Source organism: Papio anubis, chromosome 6 (assembly GCF_008728515.1).
Source record: "Papio anubis isolate 15944 chromosome 6, Panubis1.0, whole genome shotgun sequence".
NCBI lineage: Eukaryota > Metazoa > Chordata > Mammalia > Primates > Cercopithecidae > Papio > Papio anubis.
The window spans coordinates 78,050,264-78,071,462 of NC_044981.1; the positions used below are offsets into that span (position 1 = coordinate 78,050,264).

The following is a 21,199-nucleotide window of genomic DNA, read 5'->3' on the forward strand; positions in this document are numbered from 1 at the left end:
TGATTCACATGCATTTTAAAGGAGAAAAAGAGTTTTAATTGAAACTAAAGTTATATTGCCATGAAGTAACCTAGTCCTCGTTCCCATTGGTTCACAACTATTGTTTTGGACCTTCCATATTTAGAATTCAGAATCTCATTCCTGGGCGATTCCAGGTCCTCATCCCTATAGGTAATGATACCAGTCTCTCCTAGGTCATGGTGATACTTTCACTTATATTGGTTGGTCAGCAGCAATTCATCTTAAAACCTAGAGTTAAAAAAACGAATTCACACAGTCTTATGTACAAAATATTTTCAGACTATGTAATGAGGCCTAGATTAAATAAATGTATTTAATTTCCCAATAGTTTTGAAAACAGAAACAAACATAACAAAGTCAATCATAAATGTTTAGAAAGGTTTAGTTCAGGGGTGACAATACATTGGGAACTGTGCCAGCATGAGGAAGAGAGTCAAGTAGAGAGCAGAGATAGATTGTGAAGTATGGGAGGCTTGGGAAGCTCGTATTAGGTGTGAGCAAGAGAAGTAAAAACATTCTACTCTTGGGGAAGTATGGGACATCTGTCAATAGCATCAGGAAAGTTTGTCCTTAAGTCCCCGAATGCAGTAAAAACAGGTGTGTATTTAACTATCTCTGTTAAAAGAAAAGGAAAAGGGAGGGTCACACAGGGCAGAAAGTATCTGCTTTATGCTGAGTAATTCAGAAGGATGTTACCCTTCGTACGGTGCTGGTGAGAAAGTCACCTGCTGAGTTTCCGTATCAACTTCCTGCTGAGTTTCTCTATCAAGAGAACACCGAATTGGAAGGAGCAGCAAAGAGGAAAGGTTGATTCCTAAACAAAATGTAAACATGGACAACTGATGCAAACCTCAAGAGCTTACTGTGAAGCTCAAATGAGATCACTGTTAGTTCAAGCTGCACCATTTGGTAAGCCCCGCCCCGCTACCATTTCACTGACCCTGGTCAAAGTAAAACATTCCATGGGGGTTCAGACCATGAGAAACATCCTGCCCAACCACCTGACTTTCTTATCATACCCTGCCGGGCAACGGCCCAACGGAAGGAACATCCCTATCATATCTTGCTGGACAAAGGCCCAAGGAACATCTATGACATCCCACTGGAAAAAGGGCCAAACCGCCTGATCATAGGAACATCTTATCAATATCCTGCCGGGCAGCAAGCCATACTGCCCAGACCCCTTCCGCCCATACCTATAAATACCCCAGCCTGTAAGCAGCGGTGAGCTCTAGCTGGCATTCAGCTGGTCCCCCACCTCTGCAGGTCTGTGCTGGACATAAAACCTGCGTTGCTGTAGAGCCACCAACTCTCTCTGTCTTTAACACTCACCTTCCCTTCAAAACCTAATAATAATGATTAGGAAAATCCATGCGTTTCCCTTGTCTCTCAGCTGACAAGAGATATTAGAAGTCTGTGAATATAACAGATGAGAAAAGATGCCAGTAGAGCCTGTTATAATAAACAGGGGAAGGAAGACCAGACGTCACTGAGTTTGACTTAGGGCTCACTGTGGGCAGCATCCCTGGGAGGCAACATTCTGCTTCTACATAGTTTACAGGGACAGGAAGCTCACAACTGTACAAAGAAGACAATGCCGCTGCTTATATTCAGACAGAAAGACAATGGAAGAAACCATTTATCTCCTTTTTAATTCTGAAAATTGCCATGTCATGGAGTATTCCAACCAGGAAATACTTAGCACAAGGATAACACTGATAAATGACATTACGAAAATGGTTAAGAGTCCGGGCACAGTGGCTCAAGTGGCCTGTAATCCCAGCACTTTGGGAGGCCAAGGCAGGCAGATGGCTTGAGGTTAGGAGTTTGAGAACAGCCTGCCAATACAGTAAAACCCTGTCTCTATTAAAAATACAAAAATTAGCCAGGCATGGTGGCAGGTACCTGTAATCCCTGCTACTCGGGAGGCTGAGGCATGAGAGTCACTTGAACCCATGTGGCAGGGGTTGCAGTGAGCCGAGATCACGCTACTGCACTCTAGCCTGGCTGACAGAGGGAAAGTCCGTCTCAAAAAAGAAGAAAAAAAAAGAAAATGGTTAAGAATTTTAGCTATACAGAATAGTGATTTTCAACTTGAGGTGATTTTGTGTACTGAGGGGTGTTTGGCAGTATCTGGAGACATTTTCGGTTGTCAATATAAATGGGAGGGGGTGCTACTAGCATCCAGTGGACAGAGGCCAGGGACGTTCTCCTACAATGTAGAGAGTCCCTATAACAAAGAATTATCAGCCAGCCCCATTCAGCCTTTCCTCATCCACAAAATGGGAATTCTAACAGGATGTACATGAAATTTGTAAAACACCTTATTAAGCCTACTTTGATTTTTTTCATTTGCAGCACAGTCCTATGGTTTAGTAAAGCAGGCATTTGAAACTTTGTTTTACATATGAAGAAACAGAAGCTCAGAAAACGTATGAAACTTGCTTAGGTAGCAAAGCTGTTAAGTGACATGGTGGGCTTAGAAAGAAATTGATTTCTAATCCGTGCTTTTCCCACTATAACTTTACAGATGAATGACAGAAAACTACAGAGGCTTAGAGACTTCCAATCTTTGGTATTGCCTCAACTATCAAAAGGTTTCTTTTGCATGCCTGCGAATATGAACTCAAGATGAGGAACAACTACAAAAGAGGCTGAGCTGATTAAATTAAATAACACAAAATGGACCCTCCCAGTAAAAAAGAAAAAGTTTAAAATTTGGCTTAATGTCTTTTTTTATCTAGTTTTTATAGTTTCATTTGCTGAGCACATTGTTTATTTTTAAAGACTTAACATGAAACTGCAGCCATTCTTGGGAACAGGTACTATACAATGCATTTTATTCCTTATATTTAAAACACTGTGAGTTAACATATTTCAAATGCTGATTTTGTGTTCCCTACCATTTATCCATGACAGGAGAAATTACTTCCCCTAACTGCCATTTATTTTAAGAGAGGATAATTTTATTTTGTTCCACTACACTGAGAAAGATCTCTATATTTCATCTTTTTAGTTTTATTCCCCAAAGTAAAGTTTTAAAGCTTCTCAGTGCATATGACTATAGCTGCAGCTTAAAGCTCTGTTGGTTGTTATATTTCTGGAACATAGTTACAAAGTCTAAATAATTATTTTAAAAAACAAAAGACAACCCTTTCCTGTTGGTTATAAGATTTGACTTAGTTTTGTACACCTGAATAGTTATACTTGGAAATGGAGAGAGGGAGAGGATGTTAAGATGTCTAACAATGATGTCTCTGCTTTGAGTAATCATCTAAAAACAATCTTCTTAAACCACAATAAACATGGCCAGGTTGATGTACTGAGAGGTGACAACATGCTAGCAGCCCTCGCTCTTGGCGCCTCCTCGGCCTCGGCATCCACTCTGGCGGCACTTGAGGAGCCCTTCAGCGAGACCAAGAACCCACCAATTCCGGACACAGTATCATTGACCAAATGTAAGTTTGGGATGCATTAATACCTTTGTGTGACACGTTAAACATTTTTTTTTTTTTTTTTTTGAGAGGGACTCTTGCTCTGTTGCCCAGGCTGGAGTGCAGTGGCCCCATCTTGGCTCACAGCAGCCTCCGCCTCCTGGGTTCAAGCAATTCATCTGCCTCAGCCTTCTCAGCAGCTGGGATTATAGGCACACGCCACCACGCTGGATAATTTTTGTATTTTTAGTAGAGATGGGGTTTCACCATGTTGGTCAGGCTGGTCTTGAACTCCTGACCTCGTGATCCACCCGCCTCAGCCTCCCAAAGCACTGGGATTACAGGCGTGAGCCACTCTGCCTGGCCTTAGAATTTCAATCACTAAAAAAATATATCATCAAGGCTGGCTACATAGAAAGGCTTTAGAAAGGACTCTACACTAAGTAGACAGACAAAAATGTTCCTTTTAAAAAGGACAATGTTGACTTAAAAAAAAAAACATAAAACTTTCCTTTAGATATATATTTTTGTCCAGTGCATGTTCAAAATCATGATCTGAAACAGGCTGTTTTTATGGTGGAAAAGGAAAAGGACAAGGACAGCTTATGCCCTTATATTATAAAATCCAGTTTCTTGGCCAGGTGCGGTGGCTAACATCTGTAATGCCAGCACTTCGGGAGGCTGAGGTGGGTGGTTCACCTGAGGTCGGTTCGAGACCAGCCTGGCCAACATGGCGAAACCCCCTCTCTACTAAAAACACAAAAATTAGCTGGGTACGGTGGTGGGTGCCTGTAATCCCAGTTACTTGGGAGGCTGAGGCAGGGGAATCGCTTGGACCCAGGAGGCAGAGGTTGCAGTGAGCTGAGATCCCACCACTGAACTCCACAGCCTAGGTGACAGAGTGAGACTCCATCTCAAAAATAAATAAACTAATTCATTAATTAAAATAAAATCTAGTTTCCAAGATCCAAATTTTCTATACAAAACATACAATATAAATGTAAAAACAAAAATAAAATTAAAAACTACAACCTATTCTAGCATCTAGCAAATATACTTGATGTCTTAAAATAATACTGGGATTAGGTAGTTTTTACTAACTCACTAATTTGGCATTAATCGCACCCATGTTGACGATACCCTAGACTCAACTTTTTGTGTTGGATAAATACTGTAAGATATTCCTCTCAAAAGAAACTATCATCAGAGTGAACAGGCAACCTACAGAGTGGGAGAAAATTTTTGCAATCTATCCATCTGGCAAAGGACTAATATCCTGAATCTACAAAGATCTCAAACAAATTTACAATAAAACAACTCCATCAAAAATTGGGCAAAGAATATGAACAGACACTTCTCAAAAGAAGACATTTATACAGCCAACAAACAGATGAGAAAAAGCCCATCATCACTGGTCATTAGAGAAATGCAAATCAAAACCAGTGAGATACCATCTCATGCCAGTTAAAATGGCGATCATTAAAAAGTCAGGAAACAACAGATGCTGGAGAGGATGTGGAGAAAAAGGGATGCTTTTACACTTTTGGTGGGAGTGTAAACTAGTTCATCCATTGTGGAAGACAGTGTGGCCATTCCTCAAGAATCTAGAACTAGAAATACCATTTGACCCAGCAATGCCATTACTGGGTATATACCCAAAGGATTATAAATCATTCTACTAAAAAGATACATGCACACGTATGTTTATCGCAGCACTGTTTACAATAGCAAAGACTTGGAACCAACCCAAATGCCCATTGATGATAGACTGGATAAAGAAAATGAGGCACATATATACCATGGAATACTATGCAGTCATAAAAAGGATGAGTTCATGTCCTTTGCAGGGACATGGATGAAGCTGGAAACCATTATTCTCAGCAAACTAACACAAGAACAGAAAACCAAACACCACATGTTCTCGCTCATAAGTGGGAGCTGAACAACAAGAACACATGGACACAGGGAGGGGAACATCACACACTGGGGCCTGTTGGGGGGTGGGGGGCTAGGGGAAGGATAGCAATAGGAGAAATACCTAATGTAGGTGACGGGTTGATGGGTGCAGCAAACCACCACGGCACATGTATACCTATGTAACAAAACTGCACGTTCTGCACATGTACCCCAGAACTTAAAGTATAATAAAAAAAAAACTTTAAAGATATTTCTCTCTCTGGGCTGGGAGGCTAGCTTCATTCATTCAATCAGTAATTATCTCCTATGTGACACTGATTGTTCCAGCCACAGAGCACACTGAGAAGGAATTTCTGCCTCCTGCTGAAATGAGAGTGGGAGAGGTAGTCAAGGAATTAGGTGATTCCAATAAGGTGTAGTAAATTTAAGATGGACCTTAACACCTGCTGGGAGAAACAAGACTATTTTTGTGTTATGAAAGCAAGAGAGCCTCCTGAGACACTACCCTGGAGGAGGCAAAGAGAGCCATAAAGCCCGGCATGGCACAGAGTTTGGCACACACTTGATCCTCCTAGGATGCTGGCCTGCTAAATGAATGACTGGCAGACAGGAAGGACCAAACAAAACACCAAAAATGTGAGAAGCAATTCAATGAGGAAGAAAATCCTGTCCCTCCAAATTGGCAACAATTATGTGTGTAAGGGACAGAAACAGTAGACTAAGGGAACATCAGTGTAGCCCTCCAACCCTGGGCTTTCTGCATACATTCTGTAAGAACTTTTAAAAGGTAGAGAGAGAAAAAAAGATGGGTATCTATAAATTAAACTTTCACCCTGTATTTGCTTTAAGCCATGATGTACTATGAAAATTTACATATAACTAAACAGCTTGTTGATTTAAAAAGTTAGGCTGAGCCTTGTTATGTCTTCTTGCAGACATCTAGGTAGAAGGCCAGCAGTTCACTTACAGGATGAGAAGTACTTTAAGAGATGTGTATGTGGCAGAGAGAAGAGGACTACTGGTGGCTTTTCATCTCTAGATGGGGCTGAAATCAAGGACCACAATAGCAGTTACTGGATCTTGATCCTATTCTTCAACAAAGCAAGTAAGTCCTAGACATGAACATCTCCTCACTTCTAGAATAACTGGACTACGGACAGTATTGTTGGCATTGGATGGTGCTACTGTAACACTGTAGTGAACAAGCAGTTCTGATGCTCCCAGTCATATAAAGCAAATTCGGTAACTTTACTAATGAGAACAAACCCATGGGGCCAACATTTACATAGCAGTCTTCCGATGTTACATAAAAATATACTGTCTCTGAAGCACAAAACATTTGTAAGGAAATCATTCGAGGATACTAATATGGGTGGGTGTTAAAGCACAACATATAAAATGGTGCTACCTCAATACATGCTCACACACTCACAAATCAAAAAGTCCCTTTAATTTCCCCTTCCTATGGAATAGCCGCAGGAAGGAACCTGTAGAAGGGAACAGTGGCACTGCTGCAGCTTTGGCCTAGTGTGGTGTTTTGAAAATCACCACTGTGCTGCCCAATTGGTGACATGCCTCTGACCAAACAAGTTTATTCAGAAACAGAGTTTCTAGAGCTCAGAAATAAAGTGCTTTTCTATAGTATCAATTAACTGAAATATTTTCAGTTGCTTAAGGAGAGGTGACTTTAGCAGCAAAACCATTTTAATATATCATATTTAAAGGAAATCATGCCCACTCTTACCCTAAGGTTAAGAAGCACAGCTGGTGAAGAAATAGTATGCTTATGATATCAGAACAACTAGAAATCCCAGGAGGGGCCATGAACCCCTATATTGTGGAACAAAATAGATTTCCACAGATGAATGGGTTCTGTCATTTAAACAGATTTATTTCAGTGGCAATTTTTTAATTCCTATTTTAGCTGTAAATATTAATTCTTTTAACAGACATGCAACCAAGAAGAAAACTTGCTTCATGCAGACAAAACGCTTTCTGACGCACTGTGAAGGAAAGAGGAGGAAATAGCTTGTAAGGTTGTGACTATGGATCCCACTAGTTATCAGTGGAAAAGTGTCATGGAAACACTATGCGGGCAGTATTGAGATACTTAACGAGTGGCCCTGAGGCCAGGGCTACTTGTGCACGAGTGAAGAATTCTGTCCAGTAGGAAGAATGGCAAAAGGTGACCTAACACATTTTTTAAGAGAAAGGGATAAGCAGGGTCATACCTGCCTTTGAAAACCATCCTGGACAATTTTATTTCACACCAGAAATAAAAAAGCCTTACTTCTATTGATTGGTATTCAACAAGGTCTTTATTGTAATTATTGAAACTTAGAGAAGTTGAGACTTATATTGCCTACTATAATTCCTGTTTGAATATGTGTCTTATGATTATATGAATTATAGACAAACTTACAAAACACAGAAAGGTACAACACAAAAAGAAAAAATTTGTGGCTATATCACTTAGGGATAACTACTATTAACATTTTGGATATATATTTCTAGATTTTTATTTCTATGTTTTCTGGACAATTCCATATAGCTGTTTTGTGAAATAGCACTTCTAAAACTAAATGTAATATGTATTTTGGTAATTTTCAAATAAAATTATTCTAGGATATCTTTAATTGCTGCATTATATTTTACTACACATCTGCATCATTTAAAAAAAAAAAAAAAAAAAAGAGTAAGTGCATAACTTATTTCACCAGAAAGCAAATCTGAGGAGTTTGACAGAGGAGCAGGGATTGGGAGAGGGTGGTATTGACTGACAGTCCCAGGAAGCACTTTAAAATAGTCCAGCCCAGTGCTTCTCAGGTGTTGTCTCTGGACCAACATTGCTGGCCTCATTTGAGAACGTGTTAGAAAGGCAAATTACTGTGCCCACTCCAGACTTACTGAATCTAGGGATGGGGCCTAGCAAGGGGTGTTTTAATAGGTTGTCCAGGTGATTCTGATGCTTGCTAGGTTTGAGAGCTGTTGATCTAGTCCAGCCATTTTATACAGCTGAGCAAACTGTCCTCGAGAAGGGAATTGGATTAAAGTGACATAGCTAATTAGGCGAGGACTCACACACAGGTCTTCTAACTCCTACTCCAGTGTCTTCATTTCTAGACCAGTGCAAACTCAAAGGTGCTAATTTGGGTGCCCAAAAATATTTTCAAAAAACATCTTTTTCCTCTAGAAGACAATAAAATTGTCAAACAAGGGAGAAAGAAACAAATTATGTCCAGTTCAATTTCCCAATATTAATAAAGGAGCTTGGGCCCACTGTTGACAAAAGGAAAGCCAAGCCCTTTTTGTTCACTATGTAGAGACTGAAGGGGCCAATGTCTCAAGTTCAAATTGACCTATCATATAAAGTTAGTCTGTTGAAAGTTAAGTGAATGAATTTTCTGGGAGGTGGGAGTTAGCAGAGACAGCTTCTGATGTGCCCTGATGTGGCATATGACTAGACTGTGGCATATCACATATAACTCCATTCTTTTCTAAATCTAGTCACTCCACATGGGTCTCCAGCAAATGTATTTGGTTAGCTCAGGTAAAGAAAATGGTCACAAATTTGGCTTTAAAATAAGCTACGGTACCACCACCAAAAGTTGGCAAAGAAACTGAGTCTTCCATACATTGCTGAGGAGGGGAATATAAGAGTAGAGCCATTCGAGAAAACAGTTTGGCAGTTTATTTTTAAAACTAAACATGTAATTACTACATGACCTAACAACTGCAAATTAGGTATTTGTCTCAGAGAAATAGAAACTTATGTTCGCATAATAATCTGTACACAAATGTTGAAGGCAGCATTATTTTACTATCCAAAACCTGGAATCGGCCCAGGTGAATGGTTAAACTGCTGTACATCCACACCATAGAACACTGCTCAGCAATAAAAAGCAGCCCACTATCAATACACAAGACTCGGAAGAATCTCTAGGGAATTATGCTGAGTGAAAAAAAAAACAATCTCAAAAGGTTACGCACTGTTTCATTCCATTTACATAACATTTTTGAAATCACAAAATTTTACAAGTTAAGGACAGAGCAATGATTGCAATGATTGCTGGGGTTAAGGATGGTGGAGAGGGCAGAGAGGGTGTGATTATAAAAGTGCAACAGGAGGGATTCCTGTTTTGATAGAACTATTCAGTGTCTTGACTATGGTGGTGGATACACATACACAGGTGATAAAATTGTATAGAACTCAGTACACCTATCAACAGACTGTTTAAATTTTTCAGTAGTTTGTATAAGTGCTTTAGTAAATGTTAATATGTTTTTGCGCAGTGAAGAAATCAAGTGCCAAGCATGGTATCATCTCACTAAATCCTTAAAAAATCCACTTGAATTAAATATCTAATTTAATTCTACCCAAATTATAAGTGAAGACTCAAAGGTCAGAGAAGTTAGGTAACTTTTGCTCATGGCTGTAAGCTAGTAACGAGACTAGGGGTGAGAGCAGATCTTTGTCTCTAAGCCTCACATTCATTTCATCATAAAAGCTCCCTTCCATTTAATTATGGTGAGAGATGATTGCTATGGTAACTTTAATTGAAGAAGGAATCCATAATCCAATTTTAAACCAGATTTAGTAGCAGTTGAAATGATGCATGCATTTTTTTTTTTTTTTTTTCTTTGTAGAGATGAGGTCTCACTTTGTAGCCCAGGCTGGTCTCAAACTCCTGGCTTCAAGTGATCCTCCCACTTCGGCCTCCCAAAGTGCTGGGATTACAGGTGAGTCACCACGCCCAGCTAGCACCCTATTTTTTGAGAAGAAAGTAGATTACTTCTTTTGGATTAGTGGCAAGGAGGAGAAAGAAGAGATAGAGTGGCAAAGCAAATCCTACTTTTAAGAGAAAATGATTACTTGATTAGAGGAGGAAACTTCTGTCAGAGGAGGAGCGCCAACAGGATAGATGACAAATTGGCCTGAAATCTTGGGAAGGAATTTTTGTTAAGTTTAGAAAGCTGGATATGTCATAGTATAGCATAGTTGAATCAGTTCAGTAAAAATGACTATGACTTGGAATAATTAAATAACAGGTAAGGTCTAGCAAGAAAGGGATCAAAATGTAACCAGATACTCATTTTCTTTAGCCATTTGCTACTCAGACATTCCTTTGAAAATATACTTAAGACATGCAAATTTCAAAAAGAAAAACATGCTAATATAGCCATTTAAAAATAAAGAACATTTATTTCTTAAGTCTAGTATTTGGACTTGCTGGAAATAAAGAGGGATCACAAAACAGCAATTAGCCTGTTTGTTTTAAAGGAGGGGTAAATAATGGCTTATGAGGAGTTTATAAACGGTCATACCAACAGAGGGGAACAAACTGAAAAGCCGAAGAGGATCCTGTAGGATGTTTCACCAGAAGCCTTGGCTTTTTTACTTTTAGCCACGTGGAAGACAAAGGGGGCTCTTTTACACAGAACTGTTCACTGAACTCTTCCAGGTCAAGAACAGTGTAGGGTATGGGACTAGAAAAAGGCTCTCAGCATTCAAGGTGGTAGACTCTTCATGAGAAGTTGGAAGTCTCAGATGGCTACAAGGAAGGTGCAGAAAGGTGAATTCTAATTGATATGAAAAGACAGGAGAATTGGAGATAAAGTACAGTAAATCCTCAGTTAATGTTCTTGACAGGTTTTTAGAAGCTCTGACTTTAAGCTAAACGAAGCATAATGAACCAATTTTTTATCATCAAAGTTATAATGAAATGACGATGAAGGAAACAATATTATTCAAGGACCTGCCATACGTCATTTTACTTAAAGTTACAGTTTCCAAGAACCTATCAAGCACGTTAAATGAGGACTACTGTACATTACACAGAGAGAAGTAAAAACAGATTAGTGTAAGAAGGCAGCAGTTTGTACACTGCTAGAGGTGGTGGGAGAGCAGAAAAATATAAGCTCTTGGGAGAGCTGAGATTGAATGCCTTCCTGACATTTACTAGCTGAATGGCCTCTTGGAGCCTTAGCTCCCTCCAGTTCTGCCCACCAGTGGTTGTGGGGATTAGTAATAAAGGACATAAACGGCCCAGCAGGCCAAGGCACAGATGAGGCCTTAGATAAATGGAAGAGCTTAATATTATTATACTAAACCTAAGTGTTTCTTTTAAATATTGCTCCAGATGCATCTCTTTTGCTGTCTGCTGCTAATAAACAAATTCATGTTTGTTTATTTTTAAAGGAGAAGCATAAATGGCTAATTGTGTATATAAAATATCCAAGGCTTTTTTTTTCTATATTACCCTAAGTAACAAAACATCTACCAGTGACAGTCACTGAAATTGCAGATATTGCATCTGAAGAAAAAACTATAAACCTATAGCATTTTCAAATATAAGAATGTAGGTTGCTTAGTGTAAAATATCACCTGCTCCTTGAAAAATAACTTGAAGCCCAGAGGCCACTGACTGGATTGGATTGTGTAGGGGGCGTCTAAAGGTTTGTAATGGGCAGCACTCCTAGGGATTCAAAGCAGCACATCCTGGATTGCTGACATAATCCACTCCTGAGAAATTCAACTCTGAATCCAGGATTAATGATTAAGCCATAGATCTTTAATATATGAAACTATTTGGCTGAATAGTCCTTTACTATTACAGGCACATCTCACTTATTCTGCTTCACTTTATTGTACTTTGCAGATACTGCATTTTTTACAAATTGAAGGTTTGCAGTAACCCTGCATTAAGCAAGTCTACTGGTGCCCATTTTTCCAACAACATGTGCTGACTTCATTTTTCTGCATCACATTTTGGTAATTCTCTCAATATTTTGAACTTTTCCATTAATATTATACCTACCATGGTGATCTATGATCAGTGATCACTGATGTTACTATTGTAATTATTTTGGGGCACCACAAATCATGCCCATATACAGCCACAAACTTAATCGATAAATGTTGTGTGTTCTGTCCGAACCAATGACCAGCCATTCCCCTGTCTTTCTCCCTCTCCTAGGGCCTCCCTAGTCTCTCACACAAAACAATACTGAAATTAGGCCAATTAAAACCCTACAGTGGCCTCTAAATGTTCAAGTGAAAGGAAGAGCCACATATTTTTCACTAAATCAAAAGATAGAAAAATGTTGGGGGCAGGTTAGATCACTGGATATTAATTTTTTCAGTGCCACATACCAACAAACAAGGCCAGCAAGATACAGCTCCTTACTCAAGTCTAGTCATCCCAGCAGTCCTCTCTCCCTGTTCAAACATCTGCTTTTGTTCTTCAATAAACTCTTAACAGTAACAATCTGTAGTGTACTCAACTGGTTTTGTTTTTAACTTACGAAAATTTTCAAATATTAATATATTCTCTAGTAAAGATATAACAAATCTACATATATTTATTACTCAGAAACAATGATTACGAGCTCACAGCCATTTGTTTCATTCAAATCCCTGCCATAGACCTCTTTTGAAGCAAATCCCAGTCCTATTACTTCACATATAATTCAGCATGTATCTTTAAAAGAAAGGTTACTATAAAAATAAAACCACAATGCCATGATCACATTTAAAATATCAATAATTTCTTAATATAAGCAAATATCCTGTCAGTGACCAAATTTCCCAACTAGCTCATACTTTTTTTTTTTTTTTTAACAGTTGGCGTTTGTTTAAATCAGAATCCAAATGTGATCCAAGTATCACAACTAATAAGTCTTTTACATTGCTTTTAAATAATAGGTTCCTCTTCCTTCCTTTTTTCTCCATTTGCAATTTGTGTTTCAAAGAAATCAGGCCTTTTGTTCTGCAGAGTTTTCCAAAGACTGAAATGTGACCACTTTTATGCTTTTAGTATCCTTACGAATTCATGGATTTGAAGTATATTTGATATGCTTTAATCCACAGCAGTCATTCTCACTGATACGCAAACCTGCCCATCTTTGTCAGTAAGAACCTCTTCAACTGAGAGCCTAAGTCCTTTTGACATGATCCTAGTAGTTTATAATAATTTGATTACTTTTTCCCTCCCTTATGGTAAGACAGAACTCAGTCTTGTCTTGTACATTTCTTATCTCAGACATAGAATCAGCCATTTTCCCAAGAAACATGGTTCCTTTTAGTGGGGAATGGTATTTAGCCACCACATCTGGACACTGCCTTACTGCTTACAAAGCCCTTGAACACTTAACCTCACGTATACACATAACACAAGCCATTCCCCTTCTGCAGGCCACTGCCTTTCCTTTTCAAAGTGCAGCAAGAAAACACCCTGCTTCAAGGGTCCTTGTATCCTATTTAGAAACAAGGTCCTAAACTACTCAGAGATGAATCTTTCTATCCGGTTAGCTAAGTAGAACAGTTAAAACCATCTTAACAATTGAAGTCATTTTATTGGACAAACTAAAACAAAAGAAAGTTCATAAGTCCCTCCCTTTTCCACTGTAATTAAAAGGAAACAGCTAAGCTTTATTATCAGAAAATAGGAATGGAAAAAAGGATCTTTCTAGGTAGAGAACTTAATTCTTTTTAAACTAGGTAAAGACATTCCTGTATGGGTAAAAGAAAAATGGAGGGAGGAGGGAGAAATAACTGCTTCCAAAAAAAGGCTCACCACAAAACTCCCTTAGGCATGGAATTATAAAAGTGACTCACTGCCTTATGTGGGGACAGGTTCCTGCGTTAATTTGCTTGTCAAAGCTGTGGATGAGGTTGGGCTGTTGCTGTGTAGGGGCTTTGAGCACTGGAAGGCTATGCCATAGAAAATTAAAGTAGTTCTGCATACTTGTCTGGCTAATTAGGAGGAGTATTTTTAATCTCTAAGGAAAAATACTTTATAAACTCAGAGGATGTTTGGAAATGGAAACAAACAAACAAAATCCAGAAGGCATGTTTCACAGTGGTTTTTATATTTTAGATCAAATTTATTCAGATGGCCAAAGGTTTCTCCGTCCCTGAGTTTCCTGTAAAACTCAAACCAATTACGGGTAGTGGTGGCGGATGTAGGAGGGGAACAGGACTCCTACAATCAATGATAAAAAGCCTTAAAACAGATCCTTCACAAGAGAAGATAAAGCACATGAAAAGGTGCTCAGATCATTGGTCGTTAGGGAAATGCAAACGAAAAATCATAATGAGATACCCAGAATAGCTAAATAAAAGACTGGCATCACCAAATGATGTCACTGATGAAGACACGGAACAGCCGGAGCTCTCAGACATGGTTGCTGGGAGTGTAAAATGGCACATGCACTTTGCAAAAGTGTTTAGCAGTTTATTGAAAGTGAAATATACATCTATTCTAACAACCCAGCAATTCCATTCCTAGATATGTACCTGAGAGAGATGAAAACAGGTCCACAAAAAGATTTTAACAGAATATTTACAGCAGCCTTATTCAAAATAGCCCCCAGTAGGAAACAAACTAAGTGTCCATTAACAGGAGAACTGATTAACAAATTGTGGCATATTTATTCAGTGAAATACTTCTCTGCAACAGAAAAGAATGAACTATTGATAAATGCAGTAATATGGATAAATTGCAAAAACATTATGTTAAGTGGGAGGTTGAGACAAAAAAGAGTACATACTGTATGATTCAATTTATACAAAGTCCAATTATAGACAAAATGAATCTAAGATGATAGAAAATAGAGACAGTGGTTTTCAAAGAGGGAGGATTAACTGTAAAACACCTGAAGGGAACTTTATGGGAAACGGATATGATCTAAATCTTCTTTTTGGATAATGGTTACATGGGTGTGTATTAGTGGTTCTCAACCAGGGGACATTTGGCAATGTGTGGAGACATTTTTGGTTGTCATAACTAGGGGAATGCTACTGGCATCTGGTAGTTCCAGGCCCAGGATGAACAGTACAGCTCTCTACAATTAAAAAAAAAAAAAAAAAAAAAAAAAAAATCCATCTTAAAATGTGAATAGTTGGGTACAGTGTACATTATTTGCGTGACACTAATGGCCAGACTTCACCACTATACAATTCATCCTCGTAACCAAAAACCACGTGTACCTCTAAAGTTACTGAAATAAGAAAATAAAACAAAACAAAACAAAACAAAAAGAACTCAGCAACACCTTTCCTAACTCCAAAATGTGGTTGAAGATTGGGGGAAAAAATTTCGTATTTCAATCCTATGAGTTCAACTGCTCAATAAATACATTACACATACAAACTGTGCTTAATACATGTTTATTAAAAAATACTAGGAGACGGATGGGGTATAGGACTTAATGTTAACAACTCTCCTTTCAAATACATTCTTCCTTTCTTCCCTTCCTTCACTGCATAACTTATTCATGTACTGTGCTACTTGAAACTTCCTGAAGGCCTCAGGGAAATATTTATACAGCCAGGGCACAAAGACAGTCCTGGGGTCATAAAGCGGGGGCATAAAGAAGTGTGGGAGTGGAGCAGGGCCTGGCTCAGGAGGCAGGTGAGTCAGCCCAGGTTTCCCAGTAAGCCTCAGCATTTCACTCGCCCCTCTCTGTAGTGCCACACTTTCCCTGGCCCCATGGCTCTGTGCTCAATTAATGCAGTCTGAAGTAGTCACAGGGAGTGTGGCAAGTGTGCAGCTGGGTGAGGACTTCTGAAGGGGTTACCCCTGTCCCACAGGTCACAGTAACTGCCAACTGACTTCTGTGGTTCTCTCTGAATCTAAGAGAACATTCCTGATACAAAGTTAAAATTTGTTCTTAAGTGGAAAGAAAAATGGATCCAAAAGTATGCCATAAACTAGTAGTTCAGGGTACAGGTACTATTAACTCTGATGTTTGCAGAAAACAAGTAGCTTACAACTCAGGTTACTAAGGTTGAATTGCATAAACATTTTCTTCCTTGGGGGAATCTGAACTGTATAACATTAGCCTTTCTGTCAGTGATTTTCAGGCCTTACTCACAATGGTACCCAGAATATATTCCCTGCTAAGCCTGGAGGCAGCCCTGAGTCAGCTTTTCCCATTACCTGTACAGCTAAGCCATTCAAGAGAGATATTATTCAGAAATGCCTCCAGAGGAGATGCTGCAGAGCTCCTTCAATATTCTGGCCCTCTCCGCAGCTAAGAATTTTTTCCTTAGGTTTAAATTAGCTGACTTTTAACATAAGCATTCACATCTGCTTTCTTTCCCTTTATGCAAGGCTGCTTCAAATTTTGGGTGGGGCAAATTAGAACTCCCACGTTGGAAAAACTGCTCACAAAACTTCATCACTTATTCACTCTTAGAAGCTTCAAGTTTTGTACTTGTCTGTCACCTTCATGTTGATTCTCTGGGATTCGAGGTCTATGAGCAATGAAGCCCATTAGCTAAATTCTTTTGGAAACCTGACAACATCGCACTGTGCAGTTGTTCCTGTGGGCACATCTGCTGCACAGTAGGGGAACGAAATTGGATGCGATCTTTCCCCTACCTCCCAACGTAACTGTTTAAAATGGCACTGAGTTTTAGAAGTGATCTTGGGGGACAAGAAAGGCACCCTTGCACTTTGGTCACTACCCTCAACATGTTCAAATGCTCCAGCTTTATGTTCATCACCAATTAAACACTTGAATTTGTGATTCCCGAAAGCTACTTCTTAGACTAGGATTCAAGAAAAGAGGAAAAGCACTGGTGATTTTAAATTCCCACACCTTGCCTGTGACACAGTCCACAGACACAGACACTGAGAAGGGAACCAAATGCCTCTTCTTGACGACACTTTGTGTTTTAGATTTCCCAATAAAACCCTTGTGTATCCACTCCTGCCTGCAAAAGGACCATTCATGTGGAAGCGCAATGTCTTATCTAAATCTCTGTATATCCCTCTATGAGGTCTTGTACACAGAAGGTTTTCAGTAAATATTTGTTGCCTGGAATGAATGATTGGATAAATTAATTATATAACTAGAATCTAGGTTTATTACTTTTCTGCATCAACATCAGAGAAAATAACCTTTTATAGGATGGAGCTGAAAAGAGACTGGGAGATTTCTTATTTTCAACCCCAGTACTCTATTACTTCCATATTACTTGGCAAAACATCCTGGCCAGAAAATGATCTGCTCTTTAAAACTTTGCTCAGAGCTCTGCTCTGTACTGCCTCACAAGCCTCAAAGTTGAGACCAAGGTGCCACAGCCCTCACTGCTCTCCTGGTTCTGCAGAGATGGCTGTCACAGAGCAGAGTCCCAGAGATTCCATGGTGATTTCCTGTTTTTTTTTTTTTTTTTTTTTTAACAAAAGCTATTGGGGTAACATTGCAAGAGTCCAAGAATTAGAATTAGGTGATAAATTTCAAGTTGAAAACATAAAAATAAACTCAATTGGCAAAGTGATTTAAAATGTAGGAATTAGGCAGGTGGTGATACTGACAATGTGAAGATTGTTCTGAGTGTTATTCTAAACACTGCAGTATAGTTTGGATCTTAACAATCACTGGCTCACCAATTTTTTCAAATGTTTACTTTCCATGCATATTTTGTGTCATCCTAGTCTGTTTAACCCAAAAGATCTAATCCCACCAGATCACCTATAATTAGAGAGTGATGATGCATTCTTAGAAGACAAATAGGCCGGGCGCGGTGGCTCAAGCCTGTAATCCCAGCACTTTGGGAGGCCGAGACGGGCGGATCACGAGGTCAGGAGATCGAGACCATCCTGGCTAACAAGGTGAAACCCCGTCTCTACTAAAAAATACAAAAAACTAGCCGGGCGAAGTGGCGGGCGCCTGTGGTCCCAGCTACTCGGGAGGCTGAGGCAGGAGAATGGCGTGAACCCGGGAGGCGGAGCTTGCAGTGAGCTGAGATCTGGCCACCGCACTCCAGCCTGGGCGACAGAGCCAGACTCAGTCTCAAAAAAAAAAAAAAAAAAAAAGAAGACAAATATAGACACCACAGAGGTGATGCATCAGCAATCTAAAAATAATTAATGCGTATCCTCACAAGGCCACCTACACCAAGACACTTGGGAACAGTTCACTATAGCCATAATGTCATAGAAGGATGGCAAAATCATTTTTTCTTATCTGCAGAAGTAGGTCACAGCAAGAACACTTCGGCAAAAACAAAAAACAAACAAACAAAAAAAAACCCAAGGTGGACATGAATAGATTTTGTGACACAGTCTTTTCATTTATTACCTTAATGCAAGACTTGATCATCAGTTCATTGTGTACTCTCCAATCATTTTTCTACATGGTAAAGGATCAGAATTGAGGCTTTGAAATGCAGTATTTGGGGACACAGCAAAAAGCTCCATTACCAATATACTGCTTCTAAATGGAATGACAAGGGCCCAAACATTTGAGACAGTAACTGGTTTTTGTTGTTTTTCTAATTACATGAAAATAAAACTTATAAATTAGAACACTTCTTACAAGTCTGAACTAGGTAATATATAGTCACAGAGGCTAAAGGTTAGCTGAAAGTTTCCCATAGTGACCTTTTAAACTCAGCACATGGGCCACATGTGAGACAGATTTTATTTGAGACTTTCATTTAAACACATTGGTCAGCTCTTGCAAAAATGATGTGAGTTTGAGCATTTCACTAGTGCTGCTGCCTTCTAAATAATGAATGATTTTCCCCAATGAAGGTGAGGGGGTAAAAAAAGGGGATGTACAGGATCAGGAAGGGGGACCATGACATTTACACTGATAATTTTATAATCTCAGGAAAAGTCATGGGAGGAGCTGATATCTACCCTACTTAAAGCTTTCTCCTGTCATCGGTCAGAAAGGCTCAACACTCTTCCTGTGCTAGCAGCTGCTCCAATTAATGCTGCACCTCCTTAGAATCACACATTTGAATTCACAGGCTGACTGATACTGGACTTTCTTCCGGGGAACAGAAAACATGTCTCCAGGAAACCAGGCTTCTCTCTTAACTATAAGCTCTTATTGACCTACATTTTTAAGAAATTTGCTCTGAAGTTCTGGTAAGGATTAGAACCCATTTGGCTCCAACAGAGCTACTCATTTGGGCACACAGTCCTTCCTCCCTTCCCTCAACTGTACTAAAAAGATTTCTTCCATGCTTTTTTTTTCTTGCTAAGAGCAATTCTATTTCATTTTTCACAGAATATGATTTTCTACGTACACTTTATCATTTTTATTCCTCTTAGTGTCATTAATGACCTTCGAGCTTAGTCGGTTATTCTATGCTTTTTTCTTCTGTATTCATCCTTTTTTCCATTTTAGCACTGAAGGCCAATTTTACAATGAATAAACTATAAAATTGTGTCCTAGTTCTCCTAGAGACAATCTTTTTTCTTTGAGCTATTAAATTGGAATTTTTGGAAGTTTTCTTTTTTTAAATCAAGGCTTTGTCACAGAACAGGTACAATCATTACAATGTAAAATTAGTATTTTTTCCAATGAAAGTGATGTAATACTCTGCTTTTGACTTATAACTACACAAAAGGATTTGGGAAGTAGAATATAAAAAACCTATCAAGAGCTTCAAAGAATTATGTGCAAAGTTATATGATATTTTGTTCCTGAAATGTAGAAATAAAGTCATACTAGTGTATAATGCTAAAATTTTGCTTTCTGTATTAGCTGTTGCAAAATCAGTTCATTTAAGCCTTGTAGAATAAACTGCCTTTCATTCACTCATACATCCACGTAGTCATCCTCTGGATGTATTCATTGGGTTCCTCCAATGTGCCAGGCAGAGTGATGAATTAAAAGCAAATCAAAATAAAACAACAAACAACCTTTTTTTAAAAATCCTGAGAATCTTGTCAGTGGTTATTCTCTATTCTAGGCACATCACTCCCCTCAAAAATGATCTCATACATTGTATTTACCTGCAAAAGACGACGAGCCGCAGTAACAATAAACCTACCTGCAAGCAGATTCGCTAAGGTGGACAGTTTTACAGGACTGTTTCACTAGTTATTAACTGAAAGCCCAGTGGCTATGCAATCCAGTGGGGAAAAAGAGGCTTTAGAATTAAATAACCTGTGCTTAGATTTTCGCTCTGTGGTTTGAGGCCTATATGGCTTTGACTTAGCTTCTCTAAGCCTCCGATTCCTCATGTGAAAAACAGAAATAGCTGCACAAGTACCAAAGGGTGATTATAATCATTACGTGAATTAAAATCCACAAAGTTTCTATCACTGTACCTGTTGCAAAGTTGATGCCCAATAAATTATAATTTTAGCAGCATCATTATGATGGCTGGGTTTTACAGCCTGGGAAGAATGACTGCCCCAGGCAAAGAATTCTTTTTTCTCAGAAAAGGAATGACAGGGTTAATTTCAAGTATTTTGAGGATAACTAGGTTGTAAAAGAAGTGTATCACATGTCCTAACCCAACCCCCCTTCTCTCTTGAGTTGTGCTCCTACTTCATTTACCTAAGGACCTACTTATTCATTGTCTCCATAGATGCCCCTTTACATTAGCACTCCATTCACTGGGCTTTACCTGTCACCATTACCTTTTCCTCTATCATCCAAACGTATTTAGATACAGCTTAACTCAAGGTATTAGTGTATTACTTTAAATGAGTCAAGGGAAGGGAAGGTGATAAATCAGCTAAATTTTTGCTTGAGGATGGAGGTGATGGAAATGTAAGGAAGAGGACTGGATAGCTGGATCAAAACAAAACAAAAAGAACCCAGAACTTAAGGATTCAAACTGAACAGCAGAAAGTGTCTTTTTACATATGTCAATATTGCCCTGCTTATCAACTGCAACATTCACATCTAGCCTGAGTGAATGGAAAGGCTATTCCCTCATAAGCTAAAAATGAATAAATGGATGCAAACAGCATATGCTCGGTCATAGAGAAGACTACTGACTTCATGTGACCTTACTTTGGCTCACAGAATTACAGACGACTACAGCTGAACACAGAACACTAAAGTTT

At 39.0% G+C, this 21,199-nt stretch overlaps 1 protein-coding gene across 6 annotated transcripts in view; it reads right to left on the minus strand.

The window, feature by feature from the left end:
* The window catches only part of UBE3D (ubiquitin protein ligase E3D), a 187,105-nt gene that overhangs the window by 856 nt on the left and 165,050 nt on the right, over positions 1 to 21,199 (minus strand). For 3 of the 6 annotated variants that reach the window (XM_031667272.1, XM_031667271.1, XM_031667276.1), the window contains one exon: positions 747 to 835. The exons of 2 other annotated variants lie outside the window; for them this stretch is intronic. In XM_031667272.1, coding sequence (XP_031523132.1) covers positions 747 to 835 — 89 coding nt within the window. Of the gene's footprint in view, positions 1 to 717; positions 836 to 21,199 lie in introns of all 6 variants that reach the window. One more of the 6 variants, XM_021937544.2, reaches the window with a different exon arrangement.